Consider the following 27,131-nt stretch of genomic DNA (forward strand, 5'->3'; position numbering starts at 1 on the left):
TTCTTAGGGCAACTAATCTCCCAGAATTGCCTTCCTGACTGCTAGAATCTAAATCGCCGGCCGGATGGCACTCTGAGTGCTTCGTATTCTGAAGTCTGAGTGCCATCCCGGGGATTTAGATTCTAGCCGTCGGTAAGGCAGTTTGGGAGATTAGCCACCCGAGGAAGAGGCGATTTGTCGCTGGGCAACTAATCTCCCCGTGTGCCTCTGCCCTAACAACAGAACAGATAACAGCTGCCTGGTAGATCTAAGAACATCATTCAGAAGTAAAATCCATGTCCCACTGCGACACATTCAGTTACATTGAGGAGAAAAAATAAGCCTGCCAGAAAGCAGTTCCATCCTAAAGTGCTGGCTCTTTCTGAAAGCACATGACCAGTCAAAATGACCCGAGATGCACCTACACACCAATATTACAACTAAAGTAATACACTTATTGGTTCAGGAATAAAACTTTATATGACAGAATCCCCTTTAAGTAAAACAGTCTTCTGTTAAGATCACTTTATGTTTCAGCATTTTAAATTGCAGTCCAACTGGGACATAAAAAAAATGGTAATCATAATCACACGTTGCAGTTATACAGTATAAAGGTGGCCATATACGCACCTATACGATCGTGCAAAGCGAATTTTTGTACGATATTCGGTGCATGTATGGTGGGAGACTCAATTTTGATCGGCACCAAAACATCAGCCAATGTTTAGTGCTGAATCGTCAGATACAGGTAGAATTCTATTTCTTCTCTCTGAATATCTGAAGATTCAGCTCTACACATGTGTATTGAAACAAACGATCTTTCTTTGAAAGATCTTTTCCAGGAAAAACCGTAATTGTTACATCTATGGCCACCTTAAGAGTTTTGGTGTGTGGCATGATCAGGCAGCAGCAGGCACCATCTGACAGTTTATTGGAGGTCCTTTATAGAACAACGGGTGGGATGCGCATGCCCATGTGCATCTAATAGTCCTTGGCATAATGTCAGGCAGATGTGGGTAAGGCAGCCAGTGGTTATCCATACGGCTAGCACATGCAGTATGTTGGCCGGCACAGTTTCTGCTGTAGGGGCATGTTGGCATCAGGCAGATGGATGGCGGTGGCATCAGTAGCTTCAGAATAGTCTCTTCTCATACCTACAACACAATCAAGAAATGGAGAATTGTTTAGGACATGGTCTGGGTTTGTTAAATTACACTGCAACTGAAAGCCCCCATCATTGCTCATCCAATTCCCACAGTGCATTTATTCTACTTTGTAAGTCTGTCGGAGCATGCAAAGCATTGTGGGAATTAGTCTTCACTGGAGGAAAGCAGATTTGTTTACAGAGGTAAAACTACCTTATCTGTTTTACCAACCGATGTCCAATCAGTAGTTGAGGACTGAAATTCCCGACTGTGAGCTCCCTCGACAGTCAGTGTTACATGGGCACATTGCACGGGGAAGGAAACCTGTGTAGCCAGTTTGACAGAAGTCTGAACATTCCTACTACAGATTGTAACAATGTGGGGCATGAAGGAAAGTAGTCGCTTGCATCTTGTGAATAACCTCAACCTTGTTCAATTTGCCATTTACCACTGTATTCCTGGCTACACCCAAGCTGACAGATCTGCTTCTAGTCTCTGGCCAGCAGAGGGAGCCAACAGTTTATCAGGGTTACATACTGAGCTCTACATAGTACAAGGGGTTATAGAGAATAAAAGCACTTACGAGTGTAGTCCATGCACTCCTCCTTCCACCTGTGCCGACATGGTCCTCTTCTCGAACTTGAGTTCCCCAGAATACATCATGGCCCTGCAGGAGAAACCATAATCCATCTATTGCTCTGTGCAGTGCTGGGACGCGCTACTCCACAATCCCATTTCCCTATCATGGGATCATATTCAAAGTGGGATGTAAAAGCAGCAAATAAGTCGCCCACACTCTAATGTACCTGAATATTCACTCCCAGTGCTGGGAACTCTTACCTGACTTGTGTTAAGCTCTTGGCGCCAATGTCCTGGCACGAATGCTGAATTCCAGCAATTAAATATGGAATAAACTTGTGAATGGATCCCTTGTCCTGGACAGCCCCAGACACACCCTGAGCTACTTTAATTTTATCTGCTTCACTATGGGAGAAAATGAAAGAACAGTGAAATACAAATGTAGGTTCCAGAGTCACAGGCTGATAAACATTTAGCTGTGCAGCTATTGGCTGGGATATTGGCATACAGCTTCCTACACTGCAGTTTCACGGGTTAAAGGAGTTAAAGGAGAAACAATCCCCTTATTTAAAAAATCCCTATCCAATATAGACCCCCTCACCCCCAGCCTAGCTGCCCCCCCCCCCCGGCAAATGCCCCTAACCTTTTACTTATCCCTCGGTGCAGATTTAGGGATCGGAGTTCACGGCAGCCATATTCCAGGTCTTCTTCCAGCAATTTCCGTACATTTCGCCGCATCCGCAGTTGGCGCAAACCGGAAAATTGCTCCAACTGCGCATGTGCCACTCCACCTGTCTCATTCCCAGAAGATAGCTGCTGTGAACTGCGATCCCTGAATCTGCACTGAGGGGTAATTAAAAAGTTAGGGGTATTTGCCCCGGGTAGCAGCTAGGCTGGGGGAGAGGAGGGTCTTTGTGGGGTGGGGGGTGTAGTATTTTTTTTAATAAGGGGTTTGTTTCTCCTTTAAAGCTTCCATGCAATAGCTGAATACAAGAACAGGTTTTAGAGGAGGGTCACTTCTTTGCATCAGTCACTCCAGGGATGGAGCTAGCACTCTCGCTGTTGGGTTAAACTTCTTTTAAAGAGAACTTAAGAAGTAGCTGTGGCAGCCCAAGGCAACCACAGCGCTTTAGCAGTAAAGATCTGTGTCTCCAAAGATGCCCCAGTAGCTCCCCATCTTCTTTTCTGCTGATTCACTGCACATGCTCTGTGCTGCTGTCACTTACTGAGCTTAGGGACCCACTCACAATATACAGTACACATAGAATAGAAATGTCACACTATAAGGCTGATTCGTAATTAATACAGATAATTACTACATGGCAGCACAGAAACCAGTGCAATTAGCATCAGAATTTAATAATCAGCCCTCTAGCATCAGCTTATATTACAGGGAAGCTCATTTTCTGCTGGATAATTAGTGACGAGCCCTAAGCTTAGCTTCTCAACAGCCAATCAGAGCCCACCGAGCATGTGAGTGTCACAGACACTTTCCAAGATGGTGACCCCCTGTGACAAGTTTGAAGTTCTGGATCATTGCTGCTATTGACAAGTTGAAACTTTAGGTTGGTGCAATAAGTTCATTATATAAAATTTGGCATTTTTATCCATATTAATTTAGGGTTTAGTTCTTCTTTAAGCCTAATTTGTTTCTAGCCTCTACTGCACAACACTAGCACCTCTTCCATGAATCATAAAACCTCACCTGAAGTATCTCTTCTGGCTGCTAACGTTCTTGTCCATGGCATCCAGCGAGCCCATGCCTCGGTACTTCTTTAACCTTATGCCATCTGAGAAGAAGTATTCACCCGGAGCTTCTGTGGTGGCTGCCAGTAGGGACCCCATCATGACTAGAGGAAGAAGTTGCAGCAGGTTAATAACCCCCTATTTACTGAGGGCCCTGTGTGGCTATAATGGGATGGGAGAGACTCCCAATTGTAAAAAAAAAAAAAAAAAAAAGAAGAAGATGAGCCATAATGAAGGCTACAAGGACTCTATACCCTGAAATCCAACCTGTGGCCCTCCTCGGTTAAAGCACCAGATCCGTGTGCAGAATTGTCTTCAACATGGGGAGGCACATATATCAAGGGTTTTTTTTTTTTTTTGTTTTTTTTTTAAACTCCCTATTAGAAATTTATGAATAAAATAGAATTTTTACAATCTTGCACAAATTTAAAACAACCCGAAAACTCAAATCGATTTGAACAAAACAAAAACTTGATTTGAGTTTTTTTCGGAGAAAGGCTACAAAACATCACCAAATTGATCCGTGGACCTCTCCCATTGACTTATGCAGAAACTCGGCAGGTTTTAGGTGGCGAATAGTCGTATTTGAGTTCTTAAAAGGCATGTAAAGGCAAAAAAAAAAAAAAATCCCATTTTTGCCTTCTTTAACGAAAAAGAAACCTATATCTAATATACTTTAATTAAAAAATGTGTACCGTTTTTATAAGTAACCTGACTGTACGCAGTGAAATTCTCCCTTCATTTACTGCTGTGGATAGGAATTGTCAGACGGTCCCTAACTGCTGTGCAGGGAAACAATCATACTTATGAACAGCAGGGGGAGCCCCCACCTTACTTCCCAGCCATGCAGAACTCAAGCAGCTTTGTTTGTTTCCCTGTAGAGCAGTCGGCGACTGTGTAGAGATTTGTATTGGATTTTATTTTTGCCTTTACATCCCCTTTACTGTTTCCAACTCCAGCTGCAGGGACAAAGATCATGGAGCCAGATTTAACAGATAAACTGGGATTCTATTTGGAGGATTATTTTGCTGCAGCCACTGGTTCTGCAGAGTTGGAGAAAGTTTGTATTAAACAATACAAAAACTATAAAATCCACATTAGATTACATGACAACACAGGACCCAGTGCAGTCTGTATATTCTGATTATTAATCAGTCTTGCTGTATCGGCTTCTGGCAGATATTATTTGACTTTTGCCGTTTTGATAATTTATGGCGATCCCTAAGCAGCCCAGACCACACTGAGCATGTGCACAGTCTTAGTCTTGCAAAGATGTTTAACAAAGTTACAAGATGATGACCCCCTGTGGCCAACTTTGAAAACATAAATCATTTGTTTGATTAGGCTTGTGGTGCAGTAAGTTCATGTTTATGTTTAGTAAACAAAATACAGCATTTCTAGCCTTATTCTATTTTAGACTTTACTTCCCATTTAAAGGGCCAGAGTATGATATATCTCTAAAGTTGAATTAAAACTCGAATAGAGTTTGGGTAATTCACAATTCGAAATTTGAGAGTTTTGAAAAATTCAAATTTTCACTTCAACCATTAATAAATCTGCCCCAAAGTATTAACTCCCGATACCCCTCCACAAGCAACATTGGTGTGTTATTTTCTAGGGGCAGAAACTTCCAGCATCCCTGTTACTTGCCCTTTATTAATGATCATATTGGTACCCCTGTTAAAGAGCAGAATAAAGATCACCTGTGGAGGCGCCCAATGCCAAGGCCTTAGCGATATGTCCGACAGTCTGTATTCCGCCGTCTGCGATGACAGGAACGCCAAACCTCCTTGCATACTCCGACACTTTGTACACCGCCGTGGCCTGAGGCCTCCCACACGCCAGCACTGTTGCAGGGACACAAACATGGGAAACAATAATATGAGAAACTGGCATGGCAATAAGTTCCTGCGCTACATGCCACAAGCCACGCATGCTGGAGACACGGGGTTAACATGAACCAGTTCCATTGTGGATATTAACGGAGCCATGTGCTCCCTGCTGTGCCTTACTGGTGACCCTGCTCAAAACATTTAGGGAATTGTCACATTTCAGGTTTAGGACAGGTATCACATATCAGATTTAGTGCCATGTAGGTTAAAGGCCAGAGCAGAGTTTTGGTTCAATCTAAGTCCATGGTTTCCAGTTGGGGAGCAACTCAAGCAAGAAAATAGTTCTAGGGAGTGCCAAATAAGGGCTGTGATTGGCTATTGGTAGCCCCTATGTGGACTGGAAGCCTACAGGAGACTGTTTGTCAGTACACCTGGTTTTTATACAACCAAAAACTTGCCTCCAAGCCTGGAATTCAAAAATAAGCACCTGTTTTGAGGCCACTGGGAGCAACATCCAATGGGTCGGTAAGTAACATGTTGCTCATAAGCCACTGGTTGGAGATCACTGCACTAGAGGCAGGGCTAGGTCAGCTCGGGGCCAAAACTCTCTTGGAGGGACACATGCAGCCCACAATCTGTTCCCATGAGCCCTTTAGAGGTCTTTGTATGGCATGAATACATTTTTGTATATCCAGTCTTTCAGAAAAAACTGGCACATTCAGGGTCAGACTGGGGGGCCCTCCAGCGCCCCTCCTCCTGCTGTGCCACCGTTCACTGTTCTTTGCCGTGACCGCCCGAAAAAGGGAGGTCGCGGTAGCAAGAATCCTGTGAATCTGGGCCGATGGGGCCCACCGTGTTTTTTCCTGGTCCAGTTAGACCCTGGGCACATTACATGCAATATGCAGCGCGCCACTTTTTCAGGTTAAAGGGCACCTGTTGCGCTATAATAAATTGGCTCCCAATAAACCTGACTCTAGTGTGTGCGTGTTTGTGTGGGGCACAGACTGATAAGAATAGTGTAATGGTGCTATATAAATCATATATAATCTATGTCGGCTGCATTTACTTTGGGTTAACATTCCTTATTGCACCACCAACGGAGCTCCCGCAGATCCACTCGGTTTGTTTCTGTCACAGAAATGAGTGGTGGGTGTGTGTTAATGGTCGTTCCCCAGTAACACCACTACTGTACTGGAGAAAAACATTGCCGGTGATGTTGCCCATAGCAACCAAAAGGCCATTAGATTTGACCAGTCAGCTTCAGTTGGGTAATAAAAGATCTGATCACAGTCATATTTGCATGGAATGTTAATAAATAAGCCCCTGTATATCCCTTTAAACATGAAGCTGAGAAAGGCAGAGGAACCTCACAGCCTGAAACTTCCCCTTTATTATCTCTTGCTTTCTACATATAAACAAGCCATAAAGTTAAGAATATCTCGCTGTGATTTATGTTAATAGTTCTTCAAAGACTAGACACTGGCAGTAAGGGGCCCTTTAATGGTCAGACTTGGCCGTGCCAGACAGGAGTACAGAACCATTTGCCCTATTGCCACTACACAGAACTATTTTTGTGCCCCACTTACACTACAGAAAGATGAGGTCCAAGGGCACAGAGAAGGCTCTGCTCTATGTATCACCTGGGAGAAAATCCACACTCTCCTTTGGGCCAACTGGGCAGCGTTTCCAGAACCATTAAAGAGTAAGAAATGAGGGGTGAACTGCAGAACATGTCAGCATCCTATCAGTTGCTCATATTCCCACCAACAGATCATATCTAAGCACTGCGTATCTTGACAGCGCTATATAAATAAATGATGATATCTGTGCTTTTTACCAGTGTAATTGGTGACTTCTTTACTCCATTTGGGGGGTCGCCAGGGTGAAACTGCTTCATGTCATCAAACTGTGACCATAGTAGGACATAGAGAAAAACAGTACTTCGAGCTTTCATCAGGGGGACTAGAACCTTCACAGGGGTTTACCAGTCCCCTCCGCTGGGCTGTACCATTCTGTCAAGCACAGAAACATTTACGGGCCATACCATCCTATTGACAGAGCATTAGACCCTTCATTGGGCTGAACCAGTTTCTCAAGCATGAAAAACATTCACAGGGCCATACCATCCTATTGTCAGAGCATTCTGACCTTCATTGGGATTCACCACTCAAGCACAGAAACATTCATGGGCCATACCATCCGATTGTCAAAGCATTAGAACCTTCTTTGGGCTATACCAGTTTCTCAAGCATAAAAAACAATTCACAGGGCCATACCATTCTTTTGTCAGAGCATTTGAATCTTCATTGGGCTGCACCTCTCTCTGAAGTACAGAAACATTTACAGGGCCATACCATTCTATTGTGAGAGCATTAGAACCTTCAGGTGCTTTACTATTCTATTAAACAAAAACATTTGCAGGCCATAATCAGAGAATTAGAACCTTCAAGGGGCTGCACCAGTCTCTCAAGCATAAAAACATTCATGGGGCCATACTAGTCTATTGACAAAGCTTTAGAACCTTGACGTTGCTGTATCATCCGCAGGCCAATCCCAGAGACAGTAAAGGTAATTTTCCTACAAGGATGAGTTTTAAAGACTCACATTTAGAACATTATGAATATGTTCACCTCAGCAAAGAGGCTACTGACACTTCACACATTCATGAGATAGAAAAGGAAAGATATTCCCCAAGCCCTGTAACCCAGAGCAACCAATAACAAGCTAGAATATTGGCTAATTGCTGATTAGTGGCAACTGGTTCCAGGGCTGTTTTTATTTATTGCCTTTATTTCCGTTCACTATAGAAGCCGTGGGATGAACACATGCAGGATTAGTAAAACAGGTGCAAAAATGAAATATAGGGACAGTATGTGCTAGAGAGACACTGGGTGGGGGTTTAGTGTTCCAAACATGTGGGCAGGCAGGAACACACAAACACAAGGCAGTGACGGGTCTATTCACATGTCATGGCCATAAAGTGTCAGTCAGTGCAGGCAGAAAAGAGAAGGTCTCGTCTACCAAACAAAACTACAAACAGGAGGCCCAGGCTGATTATAATTAGGATGAAGGTCACAGAATAAGACTAGTACTTATAGCAAGCTCTGAGACCAACCCTGTGTGTCCCCCCCACCCCTCTCTGGCAGGAATCTCCAACTCCCAACTCTTCAGATGTGAAACTACAACTAAAGGAAAAAATAACAAAAAAATACATATTTGGTGAGCCCAACGCGTTTCGACCTTAAGGGTCTTCCTCAGGGGCACAAATAATCAAAAAAAAAAAAAAAAAAAATCAAAAAGGTAGAACAAGTCTTACTGTCCATGGAGGTTTTATACCACCAAGCTGATGGGCTTCCTTGACGAAATTCAGCGTCTGACATCACTTCCGCTTCCTTCGAGAGCAGGGAAGCGTAAAGACATCCTCTGGGTAATCAAATGGAACACAAATGCGTTCCAGCATAGCGTCCACATACAAACAAACAGATAAACCGTGGCTAGTTTAAAGTGTCCTCACTCCAGCGTGAAACATTCTTCAGCAGTGGAAAATGTGTTTGAAAGACAACTCGGCGGCGACACTGTATACTGTTAATAGTTTGTAATTAGAGATACACGTCACTTCCTGTTGCTGCTAACTGAACGTATTACTAGCTAAGATTTGGAACGGGTTCCACCCTCATATCTAGATTAGCAACTAAATCGTCCAGAGAAAATATTAAAGTTTTAGGCAATAAATATTAAAAAGTAGAGGAAATAGACTTTAACAGCACCCCAATGTGCTGTCCACAAGATATTCTAATAGCCACTAGGTTACAACTCAAAACATGGAGTTGACACATTACAGTATTTGTATAGTTAATGCAAGCCTCAAAACGGCCATCTTAATGACCTAATGGTTGTAACCCAGTGGCTATTAGAATATCTTGTGGACAGCACATTGGGGTGCTGTTAAAGGGCATGTAAAGTCTAAAACAGAATAAGGCTAGAAATGCTGTATTTTGTAAACTAAACATAAAATGAACTTACTGCACCACAAGCCTAATCAAACAAATAATTTATGCTTTCAAAGTTGGCTACATGGGGTCACCATCTTGTAACTTTGTTATACATCTTTGCAAGACTAAGACTGTGCACATGCTCAGTGTGGTCTGGGCTGCTTAGGGATCGTCATAAACAAAGCTGCTTGAGTTCTGCATGGCTGGGAAGTAAGGCGGGGGCTCCCCCTGCTGTTCATAAGTATGATTGTTTCCCTGCTCAGCAGTTAGGGACCGTCTGACAATTCCTATCCACAGCAGTAAATGAAGGGGGAATTTCACTGCATACAGTCAGGTTTCTTATAAAAACAGTACAAATTTTTTAATTAAAGTATATTGGAGATAGGTTTCTTTTTCATTAAAGAAAGTAAAAATGGGATTTTATTTTTTTGGGATTTACATGCCCTTTAAAGTCTATTTTATCTACTTTTTAATATGTATTGCCTAAAATTTTATCATATTTACTCTGGACAATTTAGATGATAATATAAATATGAGGGTGGAACACGTGCGTTCCAAATCTTAGCCAGTAATGCAGTTTGTTTGTATTTGGACCTTATGCTGGAACGTCCGGCACTGAATTTAGTTGAGGAAACCATCAGCTTGGGGTATAAAACCTCCATGGACAGTTCTGCCTTTTTGATTTTTTTTTTTTGATTATTTGTGCCCCTGAGAAAGTATTGGGCTCACCAATTATATTTTTTTGTATTTTTTGTCATTTTTTCCTTTTTTGTAATAAATTAATTAATTTTTTTCAACTGGGTGTGCTATCCGTTACTTCCAATATTTAGCAGTTTGACTTGGAGACCCTGATGGGGAGCCTCCTATGGATTAGCACCCCACATTTTGATTGAGAGGTTGTGCACCTTTGCTTACTTCTGTGAAACTACAACTGTCTGTGGCCCCCAGTGACCGGGAGTTGTAGCCGACAACTGATAAGAGTCTTGGGTAGTGGAGATCCCTGGCCTCTGGCAAAGCTGGACTGAGCTTTCCAATATCTGGAGGACCCAGATCCATGTGCCTTCATGGTTAAAGCATACACACCCCTTAAAAGCAGGGTTCAAGGGCTCTGTGGGAAAACAGGACCATTAACAAAAGACATTTTTGTTGATAAAAAAAATGTTTGAAGAATCTTAAAACTGAGGTGTAAAGAAGAACAACTTTTGCCTTGATGCTGCAAGAAGGAAAACAATCAGTGTGGGTGCATAATTACTCCATGGTCTCCTAACCAGCTTTCCTATAGTCTTGTGCACCCCTACATGCTAGCTTTGGCTGTGCCCATGCGAGTTCCCACATGGCATTTTGTAGGTGGCAGCTAATTCTCATGTGATCTGCTGGGGAGAAAATGGGTGCACAACATTGTGTTCAATTTGGCCTGCCATTGGTTCCTCAGGGACTGTGCTCCAATCATATAAAACATTTATAAATCAACACAACCACATTGGGAGGGTTGTGGGTCCACTGCCAACCAGCAGCTCTGGGCACAAGACCCCTCCCCCTCTTGTAAGAGAATTGCAACACAGTAGTTGCGTAGACGCTAAACAAGATGGCAGCCTGTATGGTTGTAAGAGAAGGGCGACTGACACTACATGGTAGCAACAGTTGCCCTTAGAATAAAACATCAAATAGGTACATCTAGGCTTGGAAAAATATTGAACATTTTTCACGGACCAGTTTGCATGGGGGATGACCTTAAAGTGATACGGACACAAAATTCTTTCCAAAATATTAATCTACATTAAGTCACCTATGGGTCATGTTGATAGTTTTTCGCTAACAGTTCTGTAAGTAATTTTACTTTTTTTTGCCAACCTGACTGTCCTTTCTAATGCTAATGGACGACTGCTGCTGCACAAATATGGCAGCCCTCTCGCAGAGCATCAGGCAAATATTTTTATGTCAGAATTATAAATAATCAAAAACAAGGTTATGATAGGTTAAGAAAGGTTATTTTCTGGTGTCAGGATCTCTTTAAAATACTGTTCTGATCTATTGAAGTCATAAAATGCAGAGAAGGAGTGTTCAGTTCGTCCAATCAGACGTTGAATTTATTTAAATGCAAACTAAATGGAAGATAAATTTATAAATAGGGCACATTTCCCCTTACTACTCAGGGTAATGTTTCATTTGAAGGGGAAATTAGAATTGTAATGAAATTTGCCAGGATAAATTGCAGTAGGACTGATCAGAATATGCGACAGGAATAGGCTGGCAGATGCAGAACCCTGCTTTCACAAAGGACTCCCACCCGGACCCAGTTACCCAAAGCCACAGAACCCCCAAGTGCATCTACAACTACATATCAAGTCAAGCAGGACAATGTGCAGCCGATTCCTGCGGCTCGGGGACATGTGACTTACTATAAGTGCCTGTCACAATAGAGGGGCATTTGGGGCTGTGAGACTTTAGGTCTGGAGGGATCTGTGGAGCGGCTATACAGGAAAGAAAAACAAGTTCATTGGCAATGACCATCTCCGGCAATGCTTCATAAATATATATTCTCTATATACACACACACACACACACAGAAATTCTCATTTGCAGAAAGATACAGAGACATAACCAACTAGGATGTGCACAAACATGGCCACGGTTTAGCCAAGCCCTGAACCCACAAGCGCCAAAGAGCTATAGAGATTCACAATGATCAAATAAAAGCAAATATCTGATTGGCTGCTGAAGGTTACAGGGCCATGCAAACGTTGCCTTTGTATCTGTAGAAGTCGTTCCAGCTGCAGAATCAACATGTCTGGGAACGGGCGTTCTTTTCAGCTCTCCTGGACCCAACACCGGCCACCAGACCCTTTATAAATGTGCATCACCAATATCAAACTCCATGGTCTTTTAGATTTTATTTTGGGATCACATGTGACTTGTCTTGGGCCATTCCTGATACAATGCCAGTGCTGTGGCCCTTCTGCTTCATGTTCCACAAGTGAGAACTCAAAGGGTAACAAAAATGGGCCTGATCCTACAAGATGTTGGCTTTCATTGTTGTCACTGCATTAGGACAGCTATAGATTGCAGGTCTGGAGATGGTGGAGGTGGTGCCTCCTTTGTAAGATGCAAACCAGGAGTTTCACTAATGGATTTAATTTCAAAATTTTCTTTACCACCACTTACACAGGTTCTTCAAGATCTGTAGACTAATAACTCCCTGCATGCTTGTTCAGGCCATGCCTGTGTACATATAGTTAATAGTTAAATTGGGTTGAAAAAAAGACAAAGTCCATCAAGTTCAACCCCTCCAAATGAAAACCCAGCATCCATACACACACCCCTCCCTACTTTCACATAAATTCTATATACCCATACCTATACTAACTATAGAGCTTAGTATCACAATAGCCTTTGATATTGTCTGTCCAAAAAATCATCCAAGCCATTCTTAAAGGCATTAACTGAATCAGCATCACAACATCACCATATGACAGTAAGACAGTGAACCTGCTTTATTATCTAAGGATTTTGGGAGTTGCAGTTCCCCCAGGGAGTTGGAATGGTGCAGAATAAAACTGAAATGTCCTGTTTTTATTTATTGTTCAAGTGATGGTGGGGGCAGATAGTGCAGCTAATGAGATCAATCTTCCTAACTAAACCCTCTTTATAATGAGCTCATCCTTATCTTTCCTTTGCCCTAGCCAGTAAAACAGGGCCCTTGCCGTGAGCCTCTATCCAGCTATGGAAATATTACAATATTCAGTATATTGATGACGTGACGTGTTTTATGTTACAGGGGGACGGGTCCCAGTCAAATATAAAAAACTGAATTACCTTCCTGAGTGATGCAAATTGAGCCGCTTCCCATTCCCACTCTCAGGGCATCGGCCCCTGCGTCGATTAGATTCTTTGCTTGAGCAGCCGTCACGACTGAAGGAGGAGAAAAATAAATAAACCAAGGACCTTCAGGTGTCAGGCAAAGAGGGTAACAAAGGACTAGAATATACTGCTGAGATTATAACAAATAAAGGTATGGGACCTGGATGCTCAGGACCTGGTTTTTATGGATAAGGGATCTGTAATTGGATCACCATACCTTTAAAGAATAAGAAAACTTTTAAAATAAGTGAATATAAAATGGATGAAGGTGCCATTCTAAGCACCTTTACAATTTACATTCATTATGTATTTTCTCTTAAAGGATAAGTAACCCTTAAAAATAAGTGAATGTAAAATTGATGAGAGCGCTAGATATAAGAACTTTTTGCAATGTACATGCATTATTTATTTATTTTCATTCCAAGATATTAATGGATACGTGTACTGTTAACATAAATCAATTTTTTATTTTTACAATAGTGGTAACAGTTGTCAGGAGAAAGAAAGAGGCTGCTCTGATGTTCTTCTGCTTAGGAACAATTTGAGAGAGGTTTCTAATTTTTCGCCTAACCAGAGAATCATCAGACAATAGTACTGGTTTGATGTTCTTCTGGTTTGAGATAATCTGAGTTTATAATGTTTTTTCCTAACCAGAAGAACATCAGACCAGGCCTCTTGCTTACCAATTATGATTTCTGAGGATATCCAAGCTTAGCTTCCTACTAGCAGCCTAGAGCACACAGAGTATGGCCGTGCCCCTGACACTCAAAAGATTATCCTAAAAAAATCCGAGATGGGGAGCTGTGCTGGACAACTCTTAAGTCATGGCTCATTTCTGTTACAGGACTCATGAAACTCTGGGCTGATACAGCAAGTTATTACTTCGTTCTAGATACTGAAGGAAAAACATTGACGCCCCAGCTGGTCCCCAAGTGGTCTCCTCCAGCCGAACCGCAGGGTTCCAGAAGTTCCTACGTAAGCGTATTGATATTTGCAGTAAAAGGGCAAGATTTACGGAACAGAAACAAATCTTTGGGTTTCCCGTGCCCTCGGCACATTCCAGCGCCCAACTATAAAGAGATAAAAATAGCCTTTGGTCTCTATGAACTTACCACTTGCTCCTGACACTCAAATGTAACCAGAGTCGCACTTCCCAGCATGTCAGGGGTCTATTTATACCCACAGAGCCTTCTGCCCATTAGTGAGGTTGCTCTCTGCTTTAATAACAGCGATTCTGCTTCCAGCCCATGATGGGACCTATAGTGAGGCCAGAACTACAAATGCATACGTTAAAGGGCAAGTACGCCCCTAAATGACCCTATGAGATTGCAGGTTTACCAAGTGACCTATGTAACAATAAACTGGTATTTTATTTATAGAAGTCAGTAGTAATGGCTGGGGAGAGCAGTTCTTACCGTTGCCAGCGATCACCTGAAGATCAGGATACTTCTCCTTAATGTACTTGATCATATTGATTTGGAAAATGGAATTTCCTTGTGATGAATCCTGGAAGCAGACAGAAGAGGAGAAGAGACATTAGAGGAATGATGGTTCTATCTCGTCCTCTTAAAGGGGAACTATCGTGAAAATGAAAAAATATAAGCTTCCTCATACTGAAGTAAGAAACTTTCTAAATACAATCAATTAAATCTTCTGTATCATTTCTGAAATAATCAAGTTTATCTTCACTAACCCTCTCTCAGCATCTGTTTCTCTTCATTCTCTCTTCATGCAGCAGTTGGGTGTCAGATGAATGATCCAATATATCCTATAGGGAGGCTTCCTTTCCTAGCAGATGTATTAGAGCTCACTCATATAACTGATTCCAGTACAAACAAAACTGCCTTTTGCACAAATTCTGCATGTAGAGAGACATAATGTCTGGTGATTTTAATAGAGTGAGCAATTATACATTTTCTAGGCAAAAGGAGCCCCCCTATAAGATATATTGGATCATTCATCGGACACCCAACTCCTGAATGAAGACAGAATGAAGAGAAACAGATGCTGAGAGAGGGATAGTGAAGATAAACTTGATTACTGCAGAATTTTCAATTGATTGTATTTAGAAAGTTTCTTATTTCAGTATGCTTAAGTCAATATTACATTTTTGCGATAGTCCCCCTTTAAGAAATCCAATAGTAATGTGCGGGTTGATAAAAATTTGACCAACACCCAACCCTAATCTGCCCCCGCTCAACCCGCACCCAACCCTAACCTGCCCCTCCATGTATAGACGTACTGTATGCCCAACCCATCAGCTGGCGGGACAGAGCAGGCGTACGCCTATAAATGGAGCCTGCCGGAACCTAAAGCCAGCAGAGTAAAGTTGTGGGCAGGGAGAGGGGAATAAAGGCTAAACCTCAACCCACCCACATCCTTATCCCAGACGCACCTCCATTTATAGACCCGCCCATCTCTGTCACAAAACAGGGTGGGACCAGGCAGGTGTGCGCCTATAAATCGAGGCTGTTGCACTGAAAGCCAACAGAGTAAAGTCAAGGGCAGGAAGAGCGACCTGCAAAATGTGCGACAAAGTCATCTCCAACCCGTCTGACCGGGGGTTTCAAGCCGGCCTGTTGGGAGTGGCAGTCAGTATTATTTTATACCCACCCTGTCCAACCCAAACTCTCTGTAGTATTAATTGACTCACAAGGACCACCGCATCCACACCGGCCTGCACCAGCAGATCCAGCCGATATTTATCATCCTCGTGTGTGCCAGTGGCCGCCCCACACAGCAGCTGTTTCTTGGCGTCTTTAGAAGCGAGCGGATAATCGCGGTTCTTCTTCAGGTCAGTGCGAGCGATTATGGCCACCAGTTCGTCGTCGCCATTAACAATGGGTAATTTGCCTGCAACAGGGGAACATGGAAATGACTAGTCGGTTCCTAGGCAGTGTCTGTGCATAGAGTTGCCATGAACTGGAATGATGGGAAATACGGACCTTTTTTACTCCTCTGCAAAATTTCATTGGCTTCCTTTAACGTCACTCCGGCTGGCGCCACAACCAGGTCTTCCCTTCGGGTCATGATCTAAATGAAAAAGGAACAAACTATGCCTCTTATAGAGTGTGGCACACCAGGATTAGGATTAAGGCAACTGACCAGCCACTAATTCCCACAGGCGCTGCCACACAGATTATTACAAATTCCACCTTCACTCACCTCACTAAGTGCAAGATCGTGATCCTCGGCTTTGAGAAAGTCGATGTCCCTGGATGAAATGATTCCCGCCAGTTTGCTCCCCATCTTTCCATTCTCAGTAATGGGAATTCCACAGAAGCCATGCCGGGCCTTAGCCTCAAATACATGTCGGACACAGTGTTTGGGACTTAGCACCACTGGATCGGTGATGAACCCTTGCTCGTATTTCTACAATAAAATAAAAAGGGGACTAAAGTGAAATGCAAGATTATACATCAATAAAGGGCTTGTAGACCCCCTTTAAAAAGGAAGCTCTTCTGAGCACTTGATATTAACTTTCTAATATATTTTGTATTCATGATAATAACATTTTTACACTGCTAATTTTTCTGCAGCAGTTCTAACCTGCTGTGTTGGACAGCCAGCCCCTCACAAAAGGTTTAAAGGAAAACTTTACACCCAAAATTAATATTTAAGCAACAGATAGTTTATATCATATTAAGTGACATATTAAAGAATCTTTCCAAAGTGGAATATATATTTTAGTAAATATTGCCCTTTTACATCTCTTGCTTTGAACCCCCATTTCTGTGCTCTGCCTCAGAGATCACCTGACCAGAAATACTGCAGCTCTAACTGTAACAGGAAGAAGTGTGGAAGCAAAAGACAGAACTCTGTCTGTTAATTGGCTCATGTGACCTAACATGTATGGCTTGTTTGTGTGCACAGTGAATCGTAAGATCCCCTTATTTTTTAAAATGGCAATTTTCTATTTATGATTACACAATGGCACATACTACAAAAAAGTATATTATTATGAAAATGGTTTATTTACATGAAGCAGGGTTTTACATATGAGCTGTTTTATGCAATATCTTTTTATAGAGACCTACATTGTTCGGGGGGGGGTATAGTTTTCCTTTCAATGGCTGGTGCAGCATCTGCCTCCTTTTCAGCTTTTTTAGATTTTAAAGAGGACAGGTGACAAGGAGATTAATATTCACAGTCTGTCACTGGTCATTTACTGTATGTTCACAGTGGGTAGCATAGAAGCTTAGAGGAAAAAACATGCCAACAAGTAGGGATGCACCGAATCCAGGATTCGGCCTTTTTCAGCAAGATTCGGCAAAATCCTTCTGCCTGGCCGAACCAAATCCGAATTTACATATGAAAATTAGGGGCAGGGAGGGAAATCGCATGATTTTGTCACAAAACAAGTAAAATAAATTCTCCTTCCCACCCCCAATTTGCATATGCAGATTCCGTTCTCTGACGTATCTTTTGCGAAAGATTCAGGGGTTCGGCCGAATCGAAAATAGTGGATTTGGTGCATCCCTACTAACAAGGAAGCCTCAAACTACTAATTAATCCCATACAGACTAGGGATGCACCAAATCCAGGATTTGGTTCGGGATTCAGCCAGGATTCGGATTTGGCCGAACCTTTGTGCCTGGCCAAACCGAATTCTAATTTGCATATGTAAAATTAGGGGTGGGTAGGGAAATCACATGACTTCATCACAAAAGAAGAATTCTTTCCACTTTTTCCTTTCCTGCCCCTAATTTGCATATGCAAATTAGGATTCGGTTTGGCATTCGGACAAATCTTTCACCAAGGATTCGGCTGAACCCCAAATAGTTGATTCGGTGCATCCCTAATACAGATCATACATGACAAATGGAAGCTTTTTTGCTCACCTTTACTTTCCGTACTTCATTGGCCTGGAATTCCGGGGTGCAGTTATGATGGATGACACCGATTCCACCAGTTAACTAAATAAGACACAAAAACAGCATAAATACAATGACGCAACCTTTGCAATAGGCGTCCAGCCCGTCTTTCCAAGTCCTGCTGAACTACCTATCCCCGGCGGCAGCTGAAAGTACTCACCGCCATTGCGATAGCCATATTGGCTTCTGTAACTGTATCCATGGGGGAGGAAACCATCGGGGTCTTTAAGGTGATTTTCTTTGTGAGCGCGGAGGTGAGATCCTAGAAACAAAACAATGTATAATGAGATATTTACAAAAACACTCAGACCACTAAATGATTGGCTGGTGTGGCCACTATTTTATTCTAAATCTGATTGAAATCACTTACCACTTGGTCTGCTGTGAAGTCAATGTAACCTGGGAGGATGAGGAAGTCACTGGTGAGAAAAGAGGAAGAGAACAGTCACTGTAGGTCACACTGAAGGGAAATTATAGCTCTACGAACAGATAATGTAGCAAAGAGATAATAAGATTACTGTATCATTTTACTACTGTCTGGCTGATTACAGACTGACTATGTTTCAACAGAATAACTACTAGCAATCTTGTATCCCAATATCAGCTATCAAGCCCTGAGGTACTGGAGGGACAGCAAGGATGGACGGAGGACCCCATGCAGCAAGGCGTACCCATTGGCGAATACACTCTAATGAAGGTACTGTATGGTTTAAGGGCTAACAAAAGCGATTCGGACTCTCTGCGTGTCAGGTGTGGGTCACTAGCAATATGGCAAAACAGACTCCTTACTGGCCAAGTCCACTGTCCAAAGCCTCTCCTGATCTGATGGTCAGATGTAGCGTTGAAGAGCGTTATGGTTGTGAGAAGGTTGAGTGTTTCACAACACACGGTCTCTGACTTTCTAGCTCAATAGGGAGATAGTGTGTAGGACATAATGGGACAGAAGGAGACATAGGGAGAGCCTATCTATGGTCAGCACAAGCAACACCCGACCTGCACGGATTTGTGGGCGTGGCTTAAAGAGCCAGACAATGCGTCGGCGGAGGTTATGCGCTGAATAAGCTGAAATCCCGATGGAGTCATGGTTTGTCTCAACCAAATATTGGGTTACGCCAACGGCCACAGGGACGATAAAGGGAGAACATCATCCTGTTGCTGCTAGGGTTGCCACCTTTTCTGGAAAAAATACCGGCCTTCCTATGTATTTATCTTTTTTCCCTATTAATAACATTGGGATCAACCATTATTTTTATCGGCCAGGTCGGTAAAATACTGGCCAGGTGGCAACCCTAGTTGCTGTGAGCCCGACCTCAGGGTAAGATTGCTTTCAGTTAATAGTACACGTTACATGTGTGCTCAGGTTTCTCTACTGATCGGCACACAATTTTGATATACACAGGCACCATCCATGTAACAAACATGCTCACTGCATTCGTATGATTATATGCACATTTTTATTAACACGGACTAAGCCGTAATCTGCATATATGCTTACACCCATTATTTAAGTATACACAGGTCAATGACGTCACACGCCGGATTTTGGCGCCACACTGGGTTTAAATCACGGGTTGTTTATTGTATGATGTTCACTTCCTGATGAAGGCTCGAGTTTAGGAGCCGAAACGTTCAGCTTTTCTTTGCACCAAACAAGCCCTGTGAGTGCAGTGGTTCACTTTTTGTATAATTTATATAGTGATATAACCAGCACCCAGGCAGTTGACTATTTTATTTGTGAGTGCCCCAACCCTATCGAACATTATATATAGATATAGAGAGGGAGCTAGGGAGAGAAAGTTTAGTGAATTGTGTGCAAAGAAACACAGATACTGCATCACATTATGGAATCCATTATCTGGAAACCCGTTATCCAGAAAGCCTCGAATTACAGAAAAATGGTCTCCCATAGACTCCATTTTATCCAAATTTTTAAAAATATTTTTTTTCTCTCTGTAATAATAAAACAGTAGCTTGTACTTGATCCCAACTAAGATATAATTAATCCTTATTGGAAGCCATACCAGCCTATTGGGTTTATGCAATGTTTCTGGATAACAGGTCGTGTGTGTGTACACTCTAGGAATTCACCAGATCCATTATTTTGGATTCAGCCTAAACCCTGAATCCTTCGTGAAAGATTCAGCTGAATACCAAACTTAATTTGCATATGCAAATTAGGGGTGGGATGGGGGGGGAACTTTTTCTACTTCCTTTTTTGTGACAAAAACTCATGCGATTTTCCTCCTGCCCCTAATTTTCATATGCAAAATTAGGATTTCGTTTGGCCTGGCAGAAGGATTCAGCTGAATCCGAATCCTGCTGAAAAAGGCCGAATCGTATCCTTTAATTCGGTGAATACCTAGATAACGAATCTTTCGGTTATTTGGATCTTCATACCTTAAGTCTACTAGAAAATCATATAAAAACATTAAATAAACCCAATAGGCTGGTTTTGCTTCCAATAAGGATTAATTATATCTTAGTTGGGATCAAGTACAAGGTACAGTTTTATTATTACAGAAAAAAAGGAAATAATTTTATAACAATTATTTTATTCAAATGGAGTCTATGGTAGAAGGCCTTCCCGTAATTCTGAGTTTTCTGGATAATGGGTTTGCAAATAAACAGAATGATATGATATACCCGTTAACAACATTAACAACTCTTCTGTCTCTAAACTTCTTTCACTAACCTCCTCCCTAGGCTTATCTTTGTGCTCAGACTCCCCCTCTCACTCCAATGGTAATGCTCTGGATCTCACATTTACCAGACTCTGTTCAACCACCAATTTTACTAACTCACCATTTCCCCTCTCTGATCACAATATGCTCACATTTCAACTCTCACTAACTCCCTCCTCACCCCCTGCTATTCCCCAAACACGTACTTACCGTGACTTGCAAGCTATAGACGTGTCACATCTCTCTTCTTCCTTTGACTCTCTTCACTCTAATATCTCAGCCATCTCATGTCCTAATGTGGCTACCTCTGTCTACTATAGTACTCTCACCACTGCCCTAAATGAGCTTGCTCCTATAAAAACTAAACGTTCTCGACCCAAGCCACTTCAACCTTGGCATACTGCTCATACAAAAGCGCTCCAAAGACACTCACGTGCACTTGAGCGTCGCTGGCGCAAATCCCGTTCAGAATCAGACTTTTGGAGCTACAAATCTGCCCTGCGCTCCTTTAACACCAGCCTCTTCCAAGCCAAACAAACATACTTTACTTCACTCATTAACTCCCTTTCTAAAAAACCAGCACAACTTTTCTCCACCTTTAACACTCTCCTTTCCCCTTCTCCACCCCCTCCATGCACATCTGTCTCTGCTCAAGATATTGCTGAGCACTTCAAAAACAAAATTGACACTATCAGAAGGGACATTACACTACTCAACCCCCCTAGACTTCCACCACCCTCCCTCCACACTCCCCAGTCCCTCCTGTGCTCCTTCACCCCTGTCACTGATGAGGAAGTCTAAAAGCTTCTGGCCTCTTCTCACCTTACCACCTGCCCGCTTGATCCAATTCCCTCAAAACTTCTCCGCAATACCAATCCGTGTCTAATCAAAGCCTTAACTCACCTATTTAATCTTTCCCTCTCAACTGGACTGTTTCCTTCTCAACTAAAACATGCTCTTGTCACCCCCATTCTGAAAAAACCCTCTCTTGATCCCTCCAATCTTAACAACCTCCGACCTATCTCTCTGCTACCTTTCATCTCTAAACTACTTGAGCGCCTAGTCTACAACCGACTTACCTCATTCCTCTCTGACAATAACCTGCTGGACCCCCTACAATCTGGTTTTAAGCCACAACACTCCACGGAAACTGCCCTGACTCGACTAACTAATGACCTTTTAACCGCTAAAGCCAACAATCATTTCTCACTACTAATACTGCTTGATCTCTCAGCCGCATTTGACACTGTAGATCACCCTCTCCTCCTCCAGTCCCTCCAGTCACTTGGCCTTCGTGACACAGCCCTGTCCTGGTTCTCTTCTTACATCACCAATCATTCCTTCAGTGTCTCCTACAATGGAGTAGCATCTTCTCCCCTACCTCTTTCTGTTGGAGTTCCCCAAGGCTCTGTCCTGGGACCATTACTATTCTCCCTCTATACTTCCTCCCTTGGCAAATTAATAAATTCTTATGGTTTCCACTACCACCTCTATGCTGACGATACTCAGATCTATCTCTCATCTCCTGACCTCAACCCAGAACTCCTAACTCGCGTCTCCTCCTGCCTGTCCGCTATCTCTACCTGGATGTCACAACGCTACCTTAAATTAAACCTCTCTAAAACTGAAATGGTTCTCTTTCCTCCAACTAACACCAGTAGCATCCCCGAAGTATCCATCATAGTTAACAATTCCACTATCACCCCCTCTCCCCAGGCCCGGTGCCTTGGGGTTATCCTAGATTCTGCCCTGTCATTCACTCCTCATATCCAGTCACTTATTAAATCTTGTCACTTCCACCTAAAGAACATATCCAAAATACGATCATTTATCACCCAAGACGCTGCCAAAATTCTTATTCACTCTCTCATCATATCGCGTCTAGACTACTGTAACTCTCTTTTAATTGGCCTCCCCCTCCAGAGACTGTCACCTCTCCAGTCCATAATGAACACTGCTGCGAGGCTCATACACCTCAGCAACCGCTCCTCCTCTGCCTCGCCATTCTGTCAATCCCTGCACTGGCTTCCGTTACCTTTCAGAATCAAATTCAAATTAATGACACTGACTTTCAAAGCACTTCATAACTCTGCCCCACCCTACATCTCTGAACTCATCTCTATATACTCACCCACTCGCTTACTACGCTCCTCTACTGACCTGCTACTCAACTCTTCTCTCATTACCTCCTCACATGCTCGCATTCAAGACTTTGCAAGGGCTGCACCCCTCCTCTGGAATGCTCTCCCACGGTCTGTCCGACTTTCTCCCAACCTTTCTACTTTCAAGAAATCTCTGAAAACGCACTTCTTTCGAGAAGCCTACCCTCACTCTGCTTAACTACCAAACGCAATACCACATTTCTCACCCACTCAATTCGATCTTGCCCACTCCCACACCTTGCGTATTACTCCCTTCCCTTTAGACTGTATGCCTATGCATAGGGCCTTCCTCACCTTTTTGTACCTGTATTGATTGTGATGTTTGTTACTCCATATATTCTATGTATGTAATTCATGTGATGTAGTTGTATAATCACATTTACTTTACAGTGCTACGCAATATGTTGGCGCTATATAAATACATGTTAATAATAAATAATAATAATATGAGACTGCATCCAAGGAGCTAGTAATTAGAACACGGGTAAAAAGGATAATAAATCAGCTCTGGTTGAAGGAGAACTAAAGTGCAACCCAGACTCTAGAAATGCTACACACTGGGGCTCATTTACAAACATAAGGTCATATAAGGACCATATGAAAACCAACTGCAAATTGTCTCAGAATATCACTCTCTACATCATATCTAAAGTAATTTAAAGGTCAACAACCACTTTAAGGGACCCATTTACCCCTGATCGCAAGGCTCTGCATTATTACTGGCCACACTGCATGTCACATATATAATGTAAGTCACTGCTTCCTGTAGTTGGACTATAACTGCATATTATACGGTGCCGCTCAGTAAAGGAGACACGTGATTGGAAGAAGGGAGGGAGTGAAAGAAACACCAATGTGCAGAAGGGAGGTTTGTTTTGCACTTGTTTCTACCGCAATGAAAGCAGAAAATGCAGAGGCTTCAGATGACTCTGTGACCAAAACAAAGGTATAATCGCTAATCTCTGTGCCCAATGCAACTGGCAAATTGTGTGCAGGACATGGAACAACATTATCCTCAATTCTGGTTTTCCTATTCCTCAATGGCGTCCGGATCCCTAAACTTACAATTTTCTGTCGCCCCCCTTAAGCTACACCGAGTGCCAGTAGGCACAATATCATGTATGGGCACGAGACACAAGCCAGACTCACATTACAAAGTCTGTTCCAACTGTCACATGAACACCCGGCAGTCCTACTCTCTCCTAATTTGGCTGCTCAGGTTGCGGCACAAGCCGTGTAACCAAAGGAGGGTCTGAACTGATACCATTAAATGAAATATTTCACTTGGTGATCAGGGATGAAGCCAGTGGAGTAACTAGATGTTACTGGGCCCCACAGCAAATTCATTTTAGGGTCCTGTTTTACCAATATATATGTTGAAATCGCTCATTATTTGGGTCTCATGGGCAGCCGCAGGGTCTGCTTCCTCTGTAATTACGTCCCTGGTTGAAGCAGTGGTGTAACCATAAGTTATTGGCCATCAAAACAAAATCCTTTTAGGGTCCCACTAAACTTCGGCAATACATTTTTTCGGTGGCCCCTATACCTTTTGGGCGCCCCAGGCAGTGGTGGTAGGGTCGGTGCTGAGACACAAACTTATAGGGCAGATCTTAGTTATGAAAATAAATCTGGTCACTAATTATCGTTTATACGAGTCAGTCCCTACATTACAGCAGCGCTGCCCAACAGCTCAGTACTACTGAAATCAGGCGACACTTCTATAGTCACTTTAAAGGAGAACTAAACACTAAAGTTAAAAAAAAAACCCTACCCCCCTCCCCCCAGCCTAAGTGTTACCCCAAGTGTTGCCCCATCTCTTTACTTACCCCTCGGTGCAGAGTCAGGCATCGGAGTTCACAGGCGCCATCTTCAGCTGCTTCGGTATGAGACTGGCACATGGGCAGTTGTTGCGAAACAGAAAATTTCTCCAACTGCGCAGGCGCCGATCAACTGGTCTCATTCCGAAGAGAAGAAGATGGCGCCCGTGAACTCTGATGCCTGAATCTGCACCGAGGGGTAAGTCAAACGTTAGGGGCATTGGCCCAGGGTAACACTTAGGCTGGGGGGAGGTCTATGTAGGGTAGGGGTTTTTAACTTTTGGGTTTGCTTCTCCTTTAACCTACGCCGAAATAAAGTCGGACTAATCAAAGTTTCGTTTGATATTCGGACGTGTGTGGATCGTCCCAACATTTTTCGTACCATGGTGATCTGTCGTTTAGTCGACAGGTTAAGGTGGACATAGATGCAAAAAAACGCTCGTTTGGCGACATCGCCAAACGAGTGGATCCTTCCCTGATATGCCATTAACGAGCATGGCTATATCGGGGGTAATCTGATTGTCCGGCCGTATGATCAGATTACGATGTGCCATTGGCTCCGGCAGGATCGGTCGGGTCAAAATCAAACCTGACTGATCGACCAAACGACTGATCTCCGCCGGACAAAAGATGTCGGCACTCTCCACACACGATCCGAAAATCATACGAATCCTCGATTAATACGATAGGATCTGTGCGTCTATGGCCACCATTAGAAGGTTTCTATCGGCTGATGATAATTTCTCTGCATGTATTGCCTGTGACACGATATCAATGGGTTGGTCGGACGTACGTTTCGTACGATTGTCGTCACGGCCAAAACATCGTCTGATTTGTTCTTTTACGTCTTTATTTCATATGAATGGTTAGTGGCAGGTCGGAAGATTGATCGCTCGTCAGAAATCTGTTGTCTATGGTCAGTTATGCCCCTAAATAAAGATTGTAAGCTCTGCTGGCCAGCCTCTCGTTATACGTTGCCTATATAATGACTGTGAATATTCAGGAGTTTCTCCCACACAATAACAAACAAGGAGTAAAGTAACAGCCGATCCCTGTCCTGCATCATTGTACAACTACACCTCCCATCATCACAGGTCTCTGGCAACGTGGGGAAGTTCGGTGGATCACTAAACATTAACCCTTAGTACATTCCCAGGGCTGGAGCTGCTGCCTAAACGCTTCGTCCTCTGCGCGACCCCCGTGTGCCCGACTCCGCCACTCACTTGTAGGTGAGCCCGTCTCCGGCCCCGAAGAGTTGCTGTGCTGTCAGACCATCATCCGGGATATAGCAGGTCCCTCCGCTGATCAGATAATCCGCCATTTATGAGACTAACGTGTCACCAACTCGTTCTGCCTGCCCCGCTGCCACCTCTGTGCCTTCCCAAGCAAGAGGCTAATGTGATCAGCGCAGCCCACATTTATACCGTTGCTAAGCACCACCCTTCTGACGTCATTGCCGAGCGACTTACAAGCACGTGTGTTCAGGGCGGCAGGAAGTGGAAATCTTCGTGTGTTGTTACGTGGGCAGGTGCCATCAGTAGCGGACAGGAGCCAGGAACAAGCGCAGAGTGTGAGCCTTGTGTTCTCTAGTGCAGGGACTTTGCGCCAATCTCCATTTAAGTCCAGCTTTTGCATACCTCCCAACATTTTGGAAAACAAAAAGAGGGACGAAAAAGGATTTGCCCACGCCCATTTTTTGTGGCCACACCCCCTAATTACCGTGTCTATTTTACAAATTGTGGCAGGTTATGAAAGCTTGAACGCATTTCTGTGGTTATTACAGTTTTGCTAATGAAGGTAAATTGCTCTTTAAGCTGTGAGTCTTCGTTCTTATCTAAAACTGTTACAAAAGTATCTTAAGTATGTATTCTGGCCTCTCTGCCAAAAGCCAATTAAGTTAGACACTTTGTGCTGTTCAGTGCAGCAGATCAAAGAGAAACTCTGGAAATAGCTGTACAAATCCGGGACTGTGGGTTGAGCAGTCCCGAACCAATATCTGCGGGTTCAGCCCGACCTCGCACGCTCCTTTCCAGGTCATGGGCGGGTGCGTGATATGCTTTTCTTACTGCTCTTCCCGCGACCTTCCAAATGCCGGCTTCCTGGTTGAGGTTTTAAAGATGCACGCCTCTTGCCCCGCCCATTTTGTGAAGTCATCGGCAGGGCGGGTCGGCGCGGATCTTTAAAAGAGACCTGGAAGTCGGGCTCAGGTGGGAGGTCGGGCTGCAAGCGGGTCGGAGGACAAGCCCAAAATGAACATCACTAGACAGTTGGGGGGTATGCATTTGGATCATGCACCCCCTCCCCAAACACTGCTGTGGGTGCCAACCCTACAATCAATTACGTTTTTAATCTCAAATGACCTCTTATATCCTGACTCTCCTGTGTGTTCGAAATCCAGATCCATGCAGGTTTGTAGCATTTATCTCTTTCCCCTGTTACAAAGTGTGATATTGAGTTAACACTGCG

At 43.3% G+C, this 27,131-nt stretch overlaps 1 protein-coding gene across 2 annotated transcripts; it reads right to left on the minus strand.

The window, feature by feature from the left end:
• Window positions 1–440: 440 nt before the first annotated feature.
• On the minus strand, window positions 441–26,074 carry impdh2.S (IMP (inosine 5'-monophosphate) dehydrogenase 2). Of its 2 annotated transcripts, XM_041591243.1 has the most exons (15): window positions 25,889–26,074; window positions 18,376–18,424; window positions 18,166–18,267; window positions 17,973–18,047; window positions 16,297–16,503; window positions 16,077–16,164; window positions 15,785–15,984; window positions 14,547–14,637; window positions 13,087–13,182; window positions 11,673–11,744; window positions 5,153–5,296; window positions 3,409–3,553; window positions 1,965–2,108; window positions 1,708–1,791; window positions 441–1,133 (listed from the first exon to the last, which is right to left on the minus strand). In XM_041591243.1, exons 1-15 carry the CDS (start codon window positions 25,984–25,986, stop codon window positions 1,112–1,114), a joined length of 1,617 nt encoding a protein of 538 aa, XP_041447177.1. In that variant the 5' UTR covers window positions 25,987–26,074; the 3' UTR covers window positions 441–1,111.
• Window positions 26,075–27,131: the final 1,057 nt, after the last annotated feature.

Source organism: Xenopus laevis, chromosome 4S (genome assembly GCF_017654675.1).
Source record: "Xenopus laevis strain J_2021 chromosome 4S, Xenopus_laevis_v10.1, whole genome shotgun sequence".
Taxonomy (NCBI): Eukaryota; Metazoa; Chordata; class Amphibia; order Anura; family Pipidae; genus Xenopus; species Xenopus laevis.

Bases quoted from the DNA above. Each gene is read 5' to 3' on its own strand.
- impdh2.S (XM_041591243.1), bottom strand. From the start codon at position 25,986: ATGGCGGATTATCTGATCAGCGGAGGGACCTGCTATATCCCGGATGAT. The intron at 11,745-13,086 runs GTAATTCAGTTT...TTTCCTGTATAG, and splicing joins AATTTGCATCACTCAGGAAG to CCGCTCCACAGATCCCTCCA. The intron at 3,554-5,152 runs GTGATCTTTATT...TTCTTCCTCTAG, and splicing joins GGCATTGGGCGCCTCCACAG to TCATGATGGGGTCCCTACTG.